At 36.2% G+C, this 19,506-nt stretch overlaps 1 protein-coding gene across 3 annotated transcripts in view; it reads left to right on the forward strand.

Moving 5' to 3' along the window:
- SEMA3C (sema domain, immunoglobulin domain (Ig), short basic domain, secreted, (semaphorin) 3C) overlaps nucleotides 1-19,506 on the forward strand; it is a 156,641-nt gene that overhangs the window by 97,112 nt on the left and 40,023 nt on the right. For all 3 annotated transcript variants that reach the window (XR_001359381.1, XM_005880038.2, XM_014528192.1), the window contains exons 9-12: nucleotides 3,341-3,455; nucleotides 4,413-4,482; nucleotides 6,463-6,607; nucleotides 15,455-15,677. Coding sequence is in view for 2 of the 3 variants with exons in the window: in XM_005880038.2 (XP_005880100.1) it covers nucleotides 3,341-3,455; nucleotides 4,413-4,482; nucleotides 6,463-6,607; nucleotides 15,455-15,677 (553 nt within the window). In the remaining variant the exon portion in view is untranslated. The remainder of the gene's footprint in view (nucleotides 1-3,340; nucleotides 3,456-4,412; nucleotides 4,483-6,462; nucleotides 6,608-15,454; nucleotides 15,678-19,506) is intronic.

Consider the following 19,506-nt stretch of genomic DNA (forward strand, 5'->3'; position numbering starts at 1 on the left):
TGAAGGGGAGAGAGATAGAAACATGAATGATGAGAGAATCATCAATAGGCTGCCTCCTGCACACTACCCCCTCCTCCTCCCTGGGGATTGAGCTCACAAACCCGGCATGTGCCCTGACCAGGAATCAAACCACAACCTCCTAGTTCATGGGTTGACACTCAACCACTGAGTCACACCAGTCGGGCCTTCACACTATTTTTCATATTGGTTGCAACAAATCATATTCCCACCAACAGTGCACAAGGGTTCTCTTTTCTCCATATCCTTGCCAACAATTTTTATTTCTTATCTTTTTAAGAATAATAAAAGCATAATATGCTAACTAGACTGGACATCCTTCCAGACAAAGCCAAGGCTGTGAGGCAAGCCCGGGTCCTGGGTGCCTGCCCCCGGTCAGAGGGAAGCCCAGGTCCGGGTGCCAGAGGGAAGCTGGTGCCAGCAGCCAGGGGAAGGAAGGCCTATTCTTGCATGAATGTCATGCATTGGACCTCTAGTCTTTTTAATAACAGCCATTCTAACAAGTGTGAAGTGATATCTCACTGTGGTTTCAATCTGCATTTCCCTGGTAATTGGCAATGTTGTGCATCTTTTCATGAACTTGATGGCCATCTGTATGTCTATGTCTTCTTTGATAAAATATTTATTCAGATCTTCTGCCCATTTTTAATTGATTTTTTGTTATTAAGTTGTATGGATTCTTTATATATTTTGGATATTATCCCTTATCAGATATATGATTTATAAACTAGAGGCCCGGTGCACAAAAAATTTGTGCACTCAGGGGGGTCCCTCAGCCCGGCCTGTGCCCTCTTGCAGTCTGGGACCCCTCAGGGGATGACCATCTGCTGGCTTAGGTCTGCTCCTCGGGGGATTGGGCCTAAGCTGGCAATCAGACATCCCTCTAGCAGCACGGCAGCCCTCGGGGGATGTCCACTTGCCAGTGGGGAGCAGGCCTAAGCTGCAGTCGGACATCCTTAGCGCTGCTGAGGAGGCGGGAGAGGCTCCCACCACCACCACTGTACTGGCAGCCGTCAGCCTGGCTTGTGGCTAAGCAGAGCTCCCCCTGTGGGAGCACACTGACCACCAGGGGGCAGCTGCTGCATTGAGCATCTGCCCCCTGGTGGTCAGTGTGTGTCATAGTGACCAGTCATTCCCAGTCTTTCTGCTGTTAGGGTCAATTTGCATATTACCCTTTTATTATATAGGATAGTTTTTCCATTCAGTAAGTTGCCTTTTCATTTTGTTGATAGTGTTCATTTCTGTGTAGAAGCTTTTTAGTTTGAGGTTGTTACACTTGTATATTTTTGCTTTTGTTACTTTACTTTTGGGGTCAATTTAAAAAATCATTCCCAAGACCTATGTCAAGGACCTTACCACCTATTTTCTTCTAGGATTTTTGTGGTTTCTGGTATTATTTTCAAGTCTTTAATACATTTTGAGTTAAGTTTTTAAAAATATATTTTTATTGATTTCAGAGAGGAAGAGGGAGGGAGAAGAGATAGAAACATCAATGATGAGAGAGAATCATTAATCTGCTGCCTTCAGCATGCCCCCCTACTGGGGATGGAGCCTGCAACCCAGGCATGTGCCCTTGGCAGGAATTGGACCCGGGAGTCTTCAGTCTGCAGGCCAACATACTATCCACTAAGCCAAACCACATAGGGCTTGAGTTAACTTTTTTGTATGGTGTAGGAAGTAGTCCAGTTCCTTCCTTCCTTCCTTCCTTCCTTCCTTCCTTCCTCCCTTCCTTCCTCTCTTCCTCCTTCCCTCCCTCCCTCCCTTCCTTCTTTCCTTCTTCCTTCCTTCTTTCTGTTTTTTTTTTACATGTGGCTGTTCAATTTTTCCAACACCATATATTAAATAAATGATTTCCCCCCATTTTATATTTGTGACTTCTTTGTCATAAATTAATTGACCATATATGCATGGGTTTTTTTTCTGGGCTCTCTATTCTGTTCCATTGATCTATTTGTCTACTTTATCCCGGTACCTTAGCTTTATATTATAGCTTGAAAACTAGGAGTGTGATACCTCCAGTTTTGTTTTTCTTTCTCAAGATTGCTTTGACTATTATAATTTGAAGAAAAACTAAAAAATTAAGTTATGTAATATTTTTTTCTAATAGTTTACTTTTCTACTTTTATTATCTACTATTATAAATTAATCAAATATTAATAGGAGACATTTGAACGTAATATTTAGTCACATCTCTCATAAGAGGTAAACACCATATTTCAACATAAAGTTTAATTCATGGAAATATTTTGGTTGTGGGTTTATATAAATAAATAATTTTGATTAATTTTGCTATTTCATTTAATTATTAGTATTACAAATAGCTAAATTTTATATTATAGAAAGAAACAGAACAATTATTGTGAATAAAATATAAGGAAACTTTATTAAAAGATAATTATTGAGGAGCTATCTACAGCAGCAAATGTAAAAGAAGGCTTTAATAAAATATAATTATAAACAGTAATCAAAATATTTTTGTCTTAACAGTAAGTATATATAGTAGCTCAAAAAAATCATGATGTCCACTCATATAGGAGTTTTACAGGCTTTTCCTGACATTTATGATTAGCATCCTTTGTGCAGAATTATTTCTTAAAGCATTTAGTGTTTAAAATACTTTTCAATATTATACTGCTCCACTGATAGTGGAACTCACCTGCCTCTCCATCACTTGCAGTAAGGCGGCAAAGCCAGCAGAAGGAGTGGAAGGCTGCTGGGCATACAGAAAACAAACAAATATGTTATCAATAGAGACTATTGGTGAATGATCCCAATGCCATTTTCCCTGTCCTGTTTGGGGAAATATGTATATTAAAGCGTCTGATTAGGTATACTGAGGAGTAAAGGCTAACACAGAGAAATGAAGGAGAAAATTAGAACTATTGGGGGCCATTTGGTGTTAAGTATAAACCAACTCTGCTGACCACAGTAGGATCTGCAAACTCACTGTATACAATAATGTTCATACTGGAGACAATGAGGTGTAAAGAAAAGGCACATTAAATTACCTGTTCCGTAACATTTTACAAATATTTCCATCATTTATTGTTATGTTTATAAAGCTTTAGGAAATATATTCATTCAATTCTTTTTTAAAACATTTCCAGTTGATCCAACACTGTAGAAGAATAATAGTATATAACCTATGGCTATTTTATAACATACTATATATCTTAAATATTCCTCTCTAACTATTGATATTCAAATATGGTTAACATAGTCATCCTTCAGATTTCAAGTCCCTAACTAATACAAATTCAAGTTGTAATAGACTTCAGTATTTACTTAAGCAAACTGAAATGTGTTCACAAAACGGTTTCAGAATGACACGGGTGGACTGCGTAGCCTTGTCAACAAGTGGACTACCTTCCTAAAAGCGAGGCTGGTGTGCTCAGTAACCGACGAAGACGGCCCGGAAACACACTTCGATGAATTAGGTACATAGATGTGAATCTGAAAGGTGTTTGAAAGAGACTTTGTAAAGTTTATAAAATTTAATAATAAACTCTCAGGAGAGGATGTATTTTACATGGATGTTTTCAGCATAAACAGTATGTCCATTTGAATTAATGATCTGGATACTCTCAATAAATTTCTTAAGTATTTTTAAAATTTGTTTTGTATCTGAATGCATTGCTGAAACATTTAGTTCATTGAATTCTCCATAATATATTCCTAAATTCACTTTGAATTTAAAATAAAAAGCTCTTTCTTTGTATTCCTCAACAAGAATTTTATTTGCAAAAATGTCACTAAAAACAGACATCTCTTGTAATCATAACAATTGTTTATTAATTGCTGTTTTTTGTCAGAAAGTTACTTCCAGGTTTTGTTGTTTATTACTTTATTATCTATGCCATTGTCTTTGCTTTAATATACTTTAAACTTCTTGTTGTCAGAGGAATTGCTAATTAAAAATATCACTAGCAACTTTGACCATAGGCCAAAAAAATTCTTATTTTGTATGAAGAAAAAAGTCCCTGTGTAAAAGTTTTCTTCCATGTCAGAACTTCTAACCCTACCTCAGAAAAATGTATATAATCATTAAAGGATATTTAGAAAATGCAGAGAAAAAAAGCAGCAGAAATAGTTTAAGGTTACATAGTTCTAGTTCACCTTATATTCCATTGTGCCTTTTTCACTTAATGTTATTTTATTAGCATGGTTTCCATAATGTTATAGTCTTCATAAATCCTGTTAGTTGTTGTATGACATTTTATTTAATTTATTTTACCATGTGCCTATAATTTAATTCATTTAGTTTTTAAATTGGAATGATGCTGCAGGAATCTCTTTCTGAATTCTTTTCATAGTTTAAGTTATTTTCTTAGGGTAAATTTTAAAAATACATTTAATATTTGGGAATTTGAAAGAATGATATTTCTCTTTTATAGAGGATGTATTTCTACTTGAAACTGATAACCCAAGGACAACACTAGTGTATGGCATTTTTACAACATCAAGGTAATTATTAAATAATTATATCTTATGATTTAAACAATAAACTTTATTGAGCAATAGTAATTATTGCTAAAGCATTCTTTTCAATTTTTTAATTCTTTTTTAATCACTTGAGGACATGCTTTTATTGATTTTAGAAAGGAAGGGAGAGGGAGAGAGAGAGAGTGAATTATCATTATGCTAGTGAACATTGGTTGGTTACCTCCCACATGCACCCTGACTGGGCATTGAAGCTGAAACCAGGGTATGTGCCCTGGCCAGGAATCGAACCCGAGACCTTTCAGTGAATGGGACAATGCTCCAACCAACTGAGCCACACCAGCCAAGGCTCTTTTCAACTTTTAATTTTGCCTAGCATTAAGGATTTAACCTTACTGTTTTGTTACTTTTGCTTATAAGCTGAACTAATGCTTTCAAAACAGTTTTGTACAGAGTATAATGATTATATGATGTTTTCTCAAAGAAAGAAAAAATTGCATTGTAATGCAGAATAAAGTATATATGATTTTTGTTTTAAGGAAATAATTTGAAGACTCATGATTCAAATAGAGCTTTTTAAATTTCTATTAAACAACTTTTACTTCTAGAGCAATCTCAGGTGATTACTTAGAAGCTAGCAAAATGCTGAACATGTTTTTATGTTCTATGTGGCAGTATTTCATATATTTGAATATATTTGAAAATATATTTAAAAATATATTTGATGTTTTCTAATTCTCTAGAATGCCTAAGCCCAATTATTATATTCACCATATCCTCACCATTTCCTGTACACATTTTTTATTTTATTTTATATTAGGAATGTTACTCAGAATTCAATATAATATTCCAGCATGGAATGCAGAATCTACTGGGTCCCTTTCATTAGACAATCAACTACAAAGTGAAAATTTAGAGATTTTGGTAGTATTTTCTAGTAAGGGAAACATGATATGATTGCAAACTATAGCCATTCAATGAGAAATAAAACCACAGGGATACTGGTTTACATCATATTTACATTTGCCCTTAAGATATCTAAAAAGATGTCCTTTGGGATAAGTTTAACTTCTGTTCTAACAAAGAAAGTAGTTTGATTTAATCCGCAAAGAATTCAACAAAGAAAAAAATAACCAAATTCTTAAGAAGAAAATGTTTGTTTCAAAAAAATATTTTCCTAGTTTCTGTTTTTCCCATACCAATAGCTTTAAGATTAAAAAATTTAAATGGTCATTTCTGATTATTAATGCTAATAATTAATAATATACCTTGTTTTTTCAATGGGCATATAAGTTTTCATTGGCCATCTAAGTTTTCCATTATGCATCTAATGTAAGAGAAATACGTGAATTGGAGAAAAGTTGGTTTCAGACAATCTGCCTTAGTGATAATGCCAATGGTTTTCATTAAGGATCCAATCTAAGTTTATGGGATTTTACTGACTAAAGGTAACTTAATGAATCTTTTTAGATCCCCTTTTTTTCTGTGACTAGCAGGGAAAGTACATAAATAATGATGATTCAGACTTTTCCAATACTATTTAGGATAACCTGTAAGAACACTCTCACATTAAAAGTCAAGACAAAGAGATATGATATTCTCTTATGAGTGAAATTTGTTTCTGTCAGTTAAGTTATAATAGGCTGTATTGATAGTGATTTAGAATTCAAATTCATATTTTAAATAAATCAATTTTTTGCTTCTAAGATAAACTAGTTAGAAACTTCTTTAACGTATACTATATTACAGAAACATTAAGAACTTTTCTATAACTTATTGTCTATTACATTCATGAATGAATTAAATGTCTTAATGCTTTATGTATCAATGGCTTATTTCAAAATAGTAGAAGCTTTTTAGCTTTACAATGTGTACTATAAAATTGAACTTCTCCATGAAGAATTATATCAACTTTTTATCATGAACTTTGCCATCTATTTTTAAAATTGTGTTTAAATTAAAATAATCAGAAAATGGATCTCTTTCTGTTTTCATTTTTTTTAGCTCAGTTTTTAGAGGATCAGCAGTGTGCGTGTATCATTTATCTGATATACAGACTGTGTTTAATGGTCCTTTTGCCCACAAAGAAGGGCCAAATCATCAGCTGATTTCCTATCAGGGTAGAATTCCATATCCTCGCCCTGGAACTGTAAGTATCCAGAAAAGTTTCTTTGTTATTTTGCTTTTTTTAAAAATGGAATTTTAAAATGTAAATCAGTTTAACAGTCATTAAATACAACCATAGACCTACTGGTATATTTGTTATAAATTTTCAGGTCACAGCTTCCCAGATTTGGGATTTTCCAAATATATCATATATGTTATAACACTCTATATTTTTTCCTAAATGCTATTACTAATAAATCTTATTTAGATTTCAAGGCCACTGGTTATGTATCAGGGCACAGATATTTTCCTAATTGTATTGACATAAAAACCATAGCTTTTAAAGTGTTAACCTTTTGGTGGCAACCTAAGAATTTGGATGCTAGTCGCTTTTCACAACTCTTCTTTATATTAAGGAATCTCATCTATTTTAGTGAAGAAATAACTAGGTGAGAATTAATTTAGAGATAAATCATGTGGAGATATTTCAATTTTAAGGGGTATATTTATTTTAAAAGTCTATGTTGTTATTTCTCATAGATAGAAAATGGTATGTGTGAGTAAATAATTACAGTGAAAGTGATGTTACAATTCAAACGATTTACAAACTATAAAGTTTCAAGGCATACAAATATATCTGAGTCTTGCAATATTAATAATATCAAAGAGTACATTAAAACTAACCTTTTTTCAGGTAAAGTTGTAGAAAGTGCACTGGCAGATTGGAATTGAAATGTTTCTAGGACAACAATGACCACAGTCCTACTGTTAGTTTTTTATTTGACCCATAATAGTGCTGTCTTGCATGCTAGAATACTGATTAGTTTCTGTCTCTGTAAAATGTCATACAGTGTACTGACTGAGAGGAGATGTAGATGTTACACAATTGACATCAAGAGAAATATCATTTTCCTATGTCTGTGCTTTTGTAGAATAGAGTCAAAATTATAAAATAGGGTGTATGTAAGTAAAGAATGATTGAATGATTTTATGGACAAAATTAAAATATAGTCGTTAAAATAATATTTACTTTTAAAGAGTTTTTTTTCTTTAACTTGAATATGAAATTCCCTTTGCCAATATGCTTTCAGATATCCATTCTACATCATTTTTACCAATTGTTGATCCACTTTGTTTTTGTGTAACTATTAGAGTTTATTTACAATGTATTATTTACTCCCTTATTTTTTATCATCTTAAATTATACTGTAGTCAATTTTTTTACAATAGAAAAAATTATTTGCAAAGACTTTAAAGAACTTATTTATTCAAAACAAAAGGGCGCAAGTTTGGTTTCCTGTTAGGAACCATAAAGGTTAATCATTTTATTAGCAAATTAACTTTTAATTAACTTAGGAAAGATTATCAGCATTGCTACTAATCCATGAAAAAAATAAATTTTAAAAACCATACTCAATTATTGCTGGCAACACAGTCCTATCATAGAATTCATAATCTCCTTTTAAATTACCTCTTTATGATGCCCATAGCTCAACAAAAAAAGGGGAAAATAAAAACATTTATTTTGTATGACATAGAAAAAGAAGTCAAGAGATATATCCATCTTAAGATACCTCAGTTTAGGGAGTGTTGGATAAAAAGCAGACATTACATAAGAGAGGGGCAAGTAAAGGGGGAATTGAGCAACTTTCAAATTCCATTATAGCTCAAAAGTGCTCATTTTTCACTCACTGTATTTCTTGCATTTCCAGGTGACTCACTGATAATGTATTCACAGATAAATCACATTTTTGAGAATTACTTGGTTTTTGAAGTTGACCAAGTCATTGCTTCACCATAATACAGAAAATTTAGAGGTGGTTGTTATTACATATACTTTAAAAAAAAGATTTTATTGTTTTTGAGAAAGAAAGAGAGAAACATTGATCAGCTGCTACCCACATGAGGTTGACCAGGGTATGTGCCCTGACTGGGAATCAAATCTACCACCTTCCAGTACATGGGACAACGTTCCAACTAACTGAGCCACACCGGCCAGGGCTGGTGGTGTATACTTTTATCCATTTGTCTTTGAACAGCACATACATGGGATATAGTACAGGAGCAATTGATTTGTAAACTCAATACCTTAAGAGAAATCCCTTGGATAAATCAATAAAACAAATAAAAGCTAGCCACACTAATTGAATCAGGGTTCATGGCCCCAGAGCTGCAATGCGTATGGGGGGCGGGGGGGCAGCTTATACCAGCTCACCAGAACGATGCACCTTGTCTCAAGTAAGGACATCATGCTAATAACTTGAAATCAGCACTGTGGGAGTATTTGCACTATGGAAATCGGCAAATATTACAAATCGGGAATTTTCCCCCTGAAGCCTCCCTCGTCCCAGGGCTCATCAGACTCTTCACCCAGATCAAAGGGACACTGAGCATCACAGTGTGAGAACCCCTCACGTCAGAGAGCAGTTATTCTACATAAAAGGTGGGGATGAGAAACCCTTTTCAGTAAAACAGTAAATTACTGTGAAACTACAAGAGCCTGCCAGCAGTCCCATTCTCACTATTCCCAAGCTCCAAAAATGAGCATTTTCTTTTCCCTGTTCTAAAGCAGTGTGGAAGAAGCCTGGGCTACAACAAGCATCTGGAGCTGACTCCGTGAAAAAAAGGGAGTAATCAGTCCTTGAGCCATATTTCTATAATGGGCTCTCTTACATCTGGTGCTGAAAAAAGAGCAGCTCTTTTAAATTAAAAAAGTCAAATGAGTGAGCCTTCGGGAATCAAGGAGGCAGGGTGGAGGAATGACCTCTGGAACTCCTCCTAGGAAATCATTCCTCCCTGAGGATTCGGTCCCTCCACCCTTTACTGAACAGCACACCCGGAGTCAGCTCTCTGACTCAGAGTGGCCAGTGTCTGTCTCTTCCCTGCGCTTCCAGGATTTCATATCCCATTCATGGAGCCAGAAGACCTACAGCCAAGTGACCCAGAGCATTGCCTCTTCTCTAGGGTTAAGAATGTTGCCTCTGAAATCCTCCCAAGGAAGGATCGCCATACGTTATTTCCCTACACAGTAGTCCAGTTGCCAGGTCAACCTCATAAATATATAACCGGATTCTTAAAGAAATGACACTGGCAGAAATCGTATACCCTCATTGTAATGCTCCCTGTAGGTGCTTCATTTAAAACAGGACTGAGAGCTGTGTTAGCAAACCGCCCCACCAGCAAGTCTAAGTCAGTAGGAAGAAGCCTGACAATTGTGTCATAATGTTGTTCCATAAGTAATTCAAGTTTGTGGAAGAAACAAGACACCTTTGGTATGTTGCAGAGGGCTGCCAAAGACTGCAGATTCTCTCTGTGGCTGAGCTAACATATTACATGATCCCGTTGCAATGTGTACAGAGCTTCTGCAGAGATTGTGTTTGCACGTGCTAGCCTGTTCAAGCAGAGCCTAATGAAAGTGTTCAGTTTTAATATCTATTTACTATAAATGGAGCAGAACCATCGGTTTCAATCATGTTGCTTTGACCAGGTCTGGTATCTGGTAGAGCACAAGAGCACAAGAAATTCTCAATCCACATAGTGCTGTCAAGAGAAAGAGAAGTTGATTGCTAGCACTTTTATTGATTACATGCACCGACCTGTTGTTCTTACGTTAGAAGTATTTCTATGTCTCTGAGATGTTTGAAAATATTAATAAAGTTTATAATAATATTAAACACATAGGGCATGTAGACATGAACATTCAAATTGCATACTTTTCAATTCATTCAATGTATGAATAGCCCTGGCTGGTATGGCTCAGTTGGTTGGAGCATTGTCCCATGCACCAGGTCATGGGTTTGATTCTCTGGTCAAAGCACATTCACTGTGTTTCAGCTTCCACCTCAGGTAAGGGAACTTAGAGGAAGCAACTGATCAATATTTCTCTCTCGCATTGATACATCGAGTTCTTTCTTCCTCTCTTCTCTTCTCTTCTCTTCTCTTCTCTTCTCTTCTCTTCTTTCTCTCTCTCTTCTCTTCTCTTCTCTTCTCTTCTCTTCTCTTCTCTTCTCTTCTCTTAAAATCAATAAAAAGCATATCCTCAGGTGAGGATTGAAAAAAACCACACACCAAAAAAACACATGAATAAAATAGACAGTAAATATTGCAGTCTGGAGGAGCGAGTGTCCATCAGCCTTGTTTGGGAAGGCATGTAAAAATATATGAGTCGAGCTCATTCTGAAGGGCAGTTGGATATGAATTAGTTGGATAGGTAAGGAAGGATGTCTCAAGCAAAGGTTACACTACACATTACAAGGCAAAGAAAGAAAAGAATAAGTGAGCCCTAGAAGCTCTACATGGCCTAGCAGGACTGAGCAGAGGGTTCTTTTGGAAGTGGAGGGAAATGTGAGGAAGAAGAGGGCCAGCTGGTGCATTAAGTGCAAGACTTTATGTAATTGTTTGGGCTTTAAATAAAGGGTCTAGATTACCAAGGGTCTAAACATGAGGTCAGTTTCCTCAGAATACAAGTTTTATAGACCAATGCTAGTAACTAGCCCAGATTCTGGAATGTTTCTAAGTCTATCTATTTATCCATTTACCACTCATCTTTCAAGTGTTAGGTCAAGCTCCCCTTGACCATGCCAATAACTCCTTCTCTGACTAGTTTTGCATTTATTTTCTGCTGTTTTCAGCCTCAGCTGTTACTTCTTTCCTCCACTTTGTGTTCCATGACCCAACAACGCCCCAAACTTTGTTTACTTATCTCTAAACCACATCACTAACTCTAGCAGCCTTAAGTTCTCCACTATTCTAAATGTGTTTAAAAATTTTGACTCTTTTTTTAAAAAATTTATCTTTATTGTTGAAATATTACAGATGTCCCCCTTAATATTACAGATGACTCTTAAACATATATGGCAATTGATTATGAATCAAGCTCTCTTGTTTATTTTATATTTGTCTTAAATTACTTTTATGTGTCTTGTTATTTTGCTTTGACTATGTCCATCTTTCTTACCAGAATACTTGTGTCTAGAAGACAATTGCAGCTTTTTATTCTTAATTTTTCTACTGGGCACATCAAAATGATTCTTGGATAAAAAGCTGCCCAGAGAATGGACATATGAATTAATATAGAATATATGAATGATGAAAACTAGTAGAATGGATGTGAGGATTAGGAGAACATTTAAGAACATCAGAGGTCAGCCATGCACAGTAATACCTGGGAATAGGAACAAAATTAAGTAAGGGCAACAATTGTTCACACTTCTTAACATGGCATTCTTATTGTCCCTAGCATTTCACCTAACACTTTAGTAATCAAAACACTTAAAATGTCTTTACTCAGAAAAGGAGTGCTTATCGCTGCTTGATAGACAGAAAGCTAGAACTGGAGAAAAACAAACACTAAAAGGAGAAGTTTAACCAAAATTACTTAATGACTGTTTGTGGAGTAAAATTATCCTTCTGAGGAATGAGATACTAGCCTAATTAATGGACAAAGGCTTTATTTTATGGTAGCGCACGGATGTTATATTATCTTTAGATTTCAAGACACAAGCTTTCACAGACACAAGATGAGGGCTAAGTTGATCGCATCTTATTTATACTCGGCAGTGTTACCCTGAGCAAACTCTCAAGTTCAGATAATCTGCAAAGGGTAATCGATTTTTGTTCCGGTCACCATCATTGTCATTTATTCTATCTTATCTGTAGAGTTTATGCCATGAATCAATGGAAAAATTAATTATTGTCAAAAAGGATTCTTTTGTGATTTTGAAGTAAACTTATCCTAGGAGTCACTTGTTCCTAAGAAAGAAGTTCATTGTGAATATTATAAATAGAAGTTCCAAATGGGAGACATTTGAGAAAATATAAAATAATTGATTTGAATTTATTTGTTTGCATTACCTAATTGATAACTATGGTTTTGAGCAACCGCAACATAATTTTTATCTGAGTTTTAATGATCATGAAGTAAAATCCCTAAATAAGACACATAATTTAAATACTTTATCACGCGTGAAAATAATTGCTAACTGGAAATTATACAAATTGTAATATGTGCTAACTTTGGATCTCTCTGGAACTTACAAATGAGAGCACTTGCAAATGTTTAAGGAGACAACTCAGCTTCCCAGACCATAATTAGTGGTGTTTTATGAAGGTCTGGAACTATTTAAATTGCCCATGCATTTGTTCTTTCCATGTATTCATTCCATGAGCAATGTATTTCCCTTTTTCCACTTTGTATGAAGAATGAGGGTAGAAAACACCCGTAATTCTATACTTTTTGAGAAGCATGGAACACATCCATCAGTTTAGAACACCCTCAAATGAAATTCTTTACCCTCATTTGGTCTCCATTGTGGGCAATTTATAAACATTCATATTTAAATATAATGCCTCTTTTTGCAGAAGAAGAACATATGAACCCCAGATGAAAGTCTAGTTAATGGGATAACGAAGAAGAGGCTTAGTTTTATGACTTGTCTCGTTATCTCTCCTTAGTAAAGTCATTTAATTGCTCCTTGTGCCTTTCTACAAAGAAGAGAACTATATTTACTGGCCCTGTAAAAAGTTCTAGTAATGTTAACTGGTCAAAGTTAGTCTAAAAATCGCATTCAGCATCACTCAGTCTAAATGAATATGGCCGCATTAGTTATTTGCTGAGACTTACTTGCAGATGTTGGTCTGTCTGGTGCTACTGGCCCAGAGGCACTAACATTATTGGATAGCTGTTGCAAGGACTAACTCAGAGGTTGCCATGTTTTATTTGATCCCTAAAATTGTGTGTGTGTTTTTCATTGAGTCAACATTAAAATTTTGGAAGATTTCACATAAAATTCCACATTTCTATCTTCTGTTGAAATCTGGCCGCCCTTGGCTTATATTCCTGCATAGAAGCAATCAGCTGGAAACAAATGTTCATTGCCACCTTTGGATAAGGTGTAACTTTCCAGTTTGTTACTGTTTACCACAGATGCTGTGCCCACTGTTATGGTGAGGAAGCTTGCTGCATTGCTTCCCTTTTTTTCTTATACCTCTTTAAAAAAGATAAATGAAAACCAGAACAGTAGTCTTCTTTTCAAGAAAAATATGACAAAGTATGTTTTTTGTGTGTGTGTTTTTTTCCAGAAAGTAGAGATATTGACAAGTGTTTAATAGGGTTAGACAAATAATGTCTGTTTGTGTTAAATGATTGTAACTGCCCTGGCTGGGTGGCTTATTTGGTTGAAGCATAGTCCCGTGTACCAAAAAGGTTTTGGGTTTGATTCCCAGTAGGAATGCAAACCAGAGGCAACTGATCAATGTTTCTCTCTAATCAATCAATCTCTCTCTCTCTCTCTCTCTCTCTCTCGCTCTCTCTCTCTTTCCAAAATCAATAAACAGATCCTCAGATGAGGACAAAATAAAATTATACCCAACAGCTTTCCTCATATCACTTAACACTCAGATTCTATTAGTGAGTAGGTTACAGCAGCTCCCAGGCTACCCTTGAGTTTGGCCTCGGGTGCCCTATAAATGGAATCTTCTTTCTCCTCAGAAGCCCTTGTCATGCTCCCTGCCCAGAACTGCTGAAGCCGTCCAGCAGTCCTTTTTCAGAACTCATTTTGGCTTTCTGTCTGCCCCTTTGAACCTGATTCTCTGCATCTTCCCCCTCTTAGCCAGAATAGAGGTTCCTGTTTCTTACAGCCCCTGCACCAAAATTAGATGCCAGATGTAATAGAGTAATTCACTACTCTTTGTCAAATATGTACTATTTGTCATAGGTCCAAGGGTGAAACAATGAACAAAATATATCCAGTTAAGGCCAATACACAGCTTGCATTCCAGAGAGAGAAACAGACAATAAAAATCCAAGCAGCTGTTCTGGCCGATGTGGCTCAGTTGGAGCGTCCTCCTGTACACCGAAGGGTCACAGGTTCGATTCCCAGTCAGGGCACACACCCAGGTTGTGGGTTCCATCCCCAGTCAGGGTGTGTACAAGAGGCAACTGATCGATGTTTCTTTCTCACAATGATGTTTCTCTCTCCCTTCCTCTCTAAAATATATATATGCGCACAGCTAATATCATGTACAGTTAGGCAAATAGGACTCTGAAGCAAAATAAAGCAGGCTAAGGAGATAGTGGAAATAGAGAAGGGGAGCTATTTTTATATGTGTCATCACCTTGAAGGAAGACACTTTTCAACTGAGAACTGAATGAGGTAACAGAGAAAATCATGGACTTGCGTGGAGTGTTTCAGATGGGGAATAACAAGTGCCAAGGTGCTGGAGGGCAGATGCCTGAGGCTCCAGAAGAGCGAGAACTGGGATGGGAGTGGTAGATGCGGGCCAGGCACACCGGGGCTTGCAGGCCATGCTAGGCTGTTGGGATTTTATTCTAAGATTAATAGAAGTCACTGGGGCTTTTTCAACGGTTTCAGAGGGGAATTGTCACGTTTAATTTACCACATCCAATCCAAGCTCTGACTTCAGAGGACACTCTTTTGGGAGAAGGGATCAGATGGAATAAAATTCCTGCACATTAGGGTTCTGATTGAATTTGATAATAATAGTTTAATTTATTTTAACCAGTAACAACATTTGATTATATCCACGTGTGTTTTTTTTCTAACAATATTATATCTGGCACAGAATAAGAAATAGAAAAGTAATGGATGAGGAAGGTGAAAAGTTATATACGCAGTGGTGTCAGCTCCTCTCAGAAAAGTAAAAGGATAGAATGAGTGGACTTAGCCTCATTCAAATGATCAAATTATACACCTTGTATATTCATTTTTTACAGATGGTACTATATATGGTTGTGTTGTTTACTCTTCAGTGGGCAGCAGATACACTTAAAACAACTTGAGCTAAATATTTTGAAAAGTTGAGGACTTTTAATAATTACTGAAACTAAGTAAGTATTTTATTAACTTGGTTTTTAAAAAATATTTTTTAGTGCCCAGGAGGAGCATTTACACCCAATATGCGAACCACCAAGGAGTTCCCAGATGATGTTGTCACTTTCATTCGGAACCACCCTCTCATGTACAATTCCATCTACCCGATCCACAAAAGGCCCTTGATCGTCCGGATAGGCACTGACTATAAGTACACAAAGATAGCTGTGGATCGAGTGAACGCTGCTGATGGCAGATACCATGTCCTCTTTCTTGGAACAGGTAAGTAGTTGAGCTCAAATTATACTTCAGTGTGTAGAAAACGAGTATAATAGGTAAGGACTATGCTACTGAAACCAAAAAGTCCCCAGTGTTTATTTCTGTCTGACCATTAGTGAGATAGTTAATGTCTTTATGCCTCAGTTTCCACATCTGTAAATTGGAATTGATGAACTAAAATAAGCTGCTTTATAGGGTTGTGTGTAAATGGATTAATGTGTGTGTGTGTGTGTGTGTGTGTGTGCGCTGCTGATGGCAGATACCATGTCCTCTTTCTTGGAACAGGTAAGTAGTTGAGCTCAAATTATACTTCAGTGTGTAGAAAACGAGTACGTATATATAAAGCACCTAGAATAGTTCCTGGCACTTATTATAGTGAAATGTAATGATAATGACCCGAATGAAGAGAGGAAGACATTTTAAGCATGGGTAAGTGATTTCCCAACTAAAGCAAATTTTGTGACATTTTTATTAATACATGGATTTATTTCTCAATGATAATGATAGATATGTTCTGTTCTAGGTAACATTTGAAAGGGAACTTAATGAGCCAAATACTGATATTTTTTAAAAAGTATTGATGGTACTGTTTTAATATATTCATGAATTCTAGTTTGTCAATTTACTTCAATAGACAAGTTGATTGAAAATACTCCTGCCTATAGACCTACATGTTGTTGAATGGCTAGCCTTATAGCAGTGGTTCTCAAAATGTGGTCTTCAGACCAGAGGAGCAAAATGAGTATCACCCAAGAATTTGTTAGAAATGCAAATTCTCGGGCTCCAACCCAGGAACTCCAGAGAGGAGACCCAGCCATCTGTGTTTTAATAAGCCCTCCAGGTAAATCTCATGCACTCTAAAGTTTGAGAACCACTACTCAAAAAAAACAATTTTTTTAAAGAAACTAGGTTGCCTGTAAGGCAGTAATTAACAATATCTTAATATTTATCTAACATTCCTGACTACCGTGTAGGCATTGATGAAATCTATTTACTTGTCTTGTTGCAATATTAGAACTAGTCCATGAAATTAGGTTGTTTCTCTACTAGTTTAAGAAATGGATATACAATAAAAGTTGTCTGTAAACATCATTATAAGATAGGTAGTGGTGGAATATGTATTCCGAGCTAAGGAAGAAATTGCACTCAAACTTCAGTCAATGTAGGATGTGAATACTATTTTGTGGCTAAATATAATTTTCAAAGTCTGTTTTTCTTATAAAGTTCTTATTGTACCCTTGTTTATTATTATACTTAAACCCTCAGATGTGAATCTTTCACTCTCATATAATTACAGCTTATACTGGTCTGAGGTTGAGAAGCTTCTGACATGCACTGTTTGGCATCCTCTCCCATACTTGGCCATATCTATGTTTTAACTTGTCCTTTCGTTGCTTACCCCGTACCCAAGGAATAATCCTTCCTTCCAGACTAACCGATTCCCACTCTGCTTTTAATTTCATCCCCTCCTGACATTGTCAAGACCATTCTTTATCAGTTATATTCGAATTCATTTTTTCTTACATTTTATTCTCCACTTAACACTTGGCTTCGAAACCTTATGCTAGGATATAAAACTAGCCCTAACCTTCACCCACTGCTACCTCTGCTATACCGCTGGTTTTGCCAAGGTCTTCAATGCTCCCAAGGTTAGAAAATCCAATGGCCTTTATCATTAAAATGCCTCCGTCTCCTCTTTGCATCACTTGGCATTGTAGAATCTCTCTTTACTTGGTTCAGTCACAAGTTACAAAAGTCCTCTTTTCTCTGGAAGCTCCTTCTCAATTGCCTTCATTAGCCTGCATGTCTCCTGCCCATGAGTGTGGGCATTCCGGGAGGTTCTTTCCATGGTCTTCTTTTTACATATTCTTAGGCCATCTTATTCATTCATTTGGTTCTAATAACCTGTAATCCCAAATGTGTATCTCTAGTCATTGAAATTTTCTGAGCTCATTATTTGCATTTACAACTTACTGTTAGATAAACACAAATTGTATGATCCATTAACATTTTAGACACCATACTTCAAAGTCAGTTCATTCACTTCTAAAACCCTCTATCCAATGCTTAATCTAGTCTTCCATATTTGTGTTCTTATTGCACATTCCTCTCAAGGTTCTATTTATCCTTGACATATATTTTCTATCTGTCATTCCACAGTACCGGGTAAGCTCAATAAATATTTGTCAAGATGAATTGAAAATCATAACTGTCCATCGCTACTACTCATGTAATCAAATAAATCCGTAACTGACTTCAAAAGCTAATACCATTTTCATATATCCTGTGTTCTTCTAAGATGTAGCCTCTAAATTAATGACGACAAAGAGTTGCTTTTAGCCTTGGCTCAGATCATTCAATGTGGAGTTTGCTTTAAAAAAAATTTATTTTTTCCTGAAGTGAAGTGGTAATTTTAGAGTCAATCTCTCCCTTAATGTCTCATTGAAACCTGTCTTAATGTGGACTCTGATGTTATAACCAGGCTGTTTTTTTGTGTTACTCTATATGAAATATGTAATTTCATGAATGGAATTTCCAAGTCCTTATAAACTGTGCAGCAGTGTTTATTCAGATAAAAGGCAGTAGGAAACATGCTTTTACACAAGTTCTTTGGCTTTTCTTACCACATCAGTATCTGGCATCTTTACATATACTTTTTACATTGGTATTTAAACATTTGTGTCATTTTGAAAAATAGTACTTAGGAATATGTTTTTAATTTTAGTAGGAAACTTCCTAATGATCGCTTACAAAGCCACACAAGTCTCTTGAAGAGTATTCTAGTAGGAAATGTTTCTCCCAACAGTATCTATCTGAAGAGATAGTAACTCACTTAATCACTGAACCTTATTCTCATGGTCATATCAGACAACACTACGACTTAAAAATAGTGCTTTCAATTTACCTGAAATTCTAACAACCAATATATCGGTATAAACTATTTTCTGCCCAAGTAGTTCTTGAATTGCTGGTAAAATTTCTTTAAAGGAGAATTCTCAGTGCTTGTTTGCTAAAAGTAAATAAAATACTTTTCTAAACTGGAACTTGAGGGAAGCATAAGTCACTATTCCTAGGATTTCTTAGGTTTGTATATCTAAATGTCTTAGGTAGGATATAATATTTCTTGGGTATCTCCAAATCCTCAAGTACAGAAGAGCCCTTCAGCTGTTATATAAATAAACTAGAGACCCAGTGCATGAAATTCGTGTACTTGTAGGAGCCCACAGGAACTCCATGGTAGCTCTGTGGGCTCAATGCCTAGTAACTGTTACAATTAGCCCATTACAGTGTATTACTCTGGCGGAGTTTGAGAGGCTGATAATCTGGCCTTCTATTCTCATGGGACTGTCTCATTATATTTTGTGTGCTGCCAGATACCAAGATAGAGATATAAATACATCCTATATAATAAAAGGCTAATATGCAAATTGACTGAACCACCAGGGGGCTGACGCTCAATGTAGGAGCTGCCCCCTGTTGGCCAGTGTACTCCCACAGGGGGAACGCCTCTCAGCCAGAAACCAGGCTCACAGCTGGCGAGCGCAGCGGCAGTGGCAGGAGCTTCTCCTGCCTCCACTGCAGTGCTAAGGATGTCCAACTGATGGCAGGGAGTGGGCCTAAGCCATCAGTCGGACATCCCCAGAGGGCTCCCCGACAAAGAGAGGGTGCAGCACAGGCTGAGAAACCCATACCCCAAGTGCACAAATTTCATGCACTGGGTATCTAGTAGATAAATAAAATATCAGGAAGGTAAGAAGGAAGGAAGGAAGGAAGGAAGGAAGGAAGGAAGGAAGGAAGGAAGGAAGGAAGGAAGGAAGGAAGGAAGGAAAGA

Source organism: Myotis brandtii, unplaced genomic scaffold, assembly GCF_000412655.1.
Source record: "Myotis brandtii unplaced genomic scaffold, ASM41265v1 scaffold621, whole genome shotgun sequence".
NCBI lineage: Eukaryota > Metazoa > Chordata > Mammalia > Chiroptera > Vespertilionidae > Myotis > Myotis brandtii.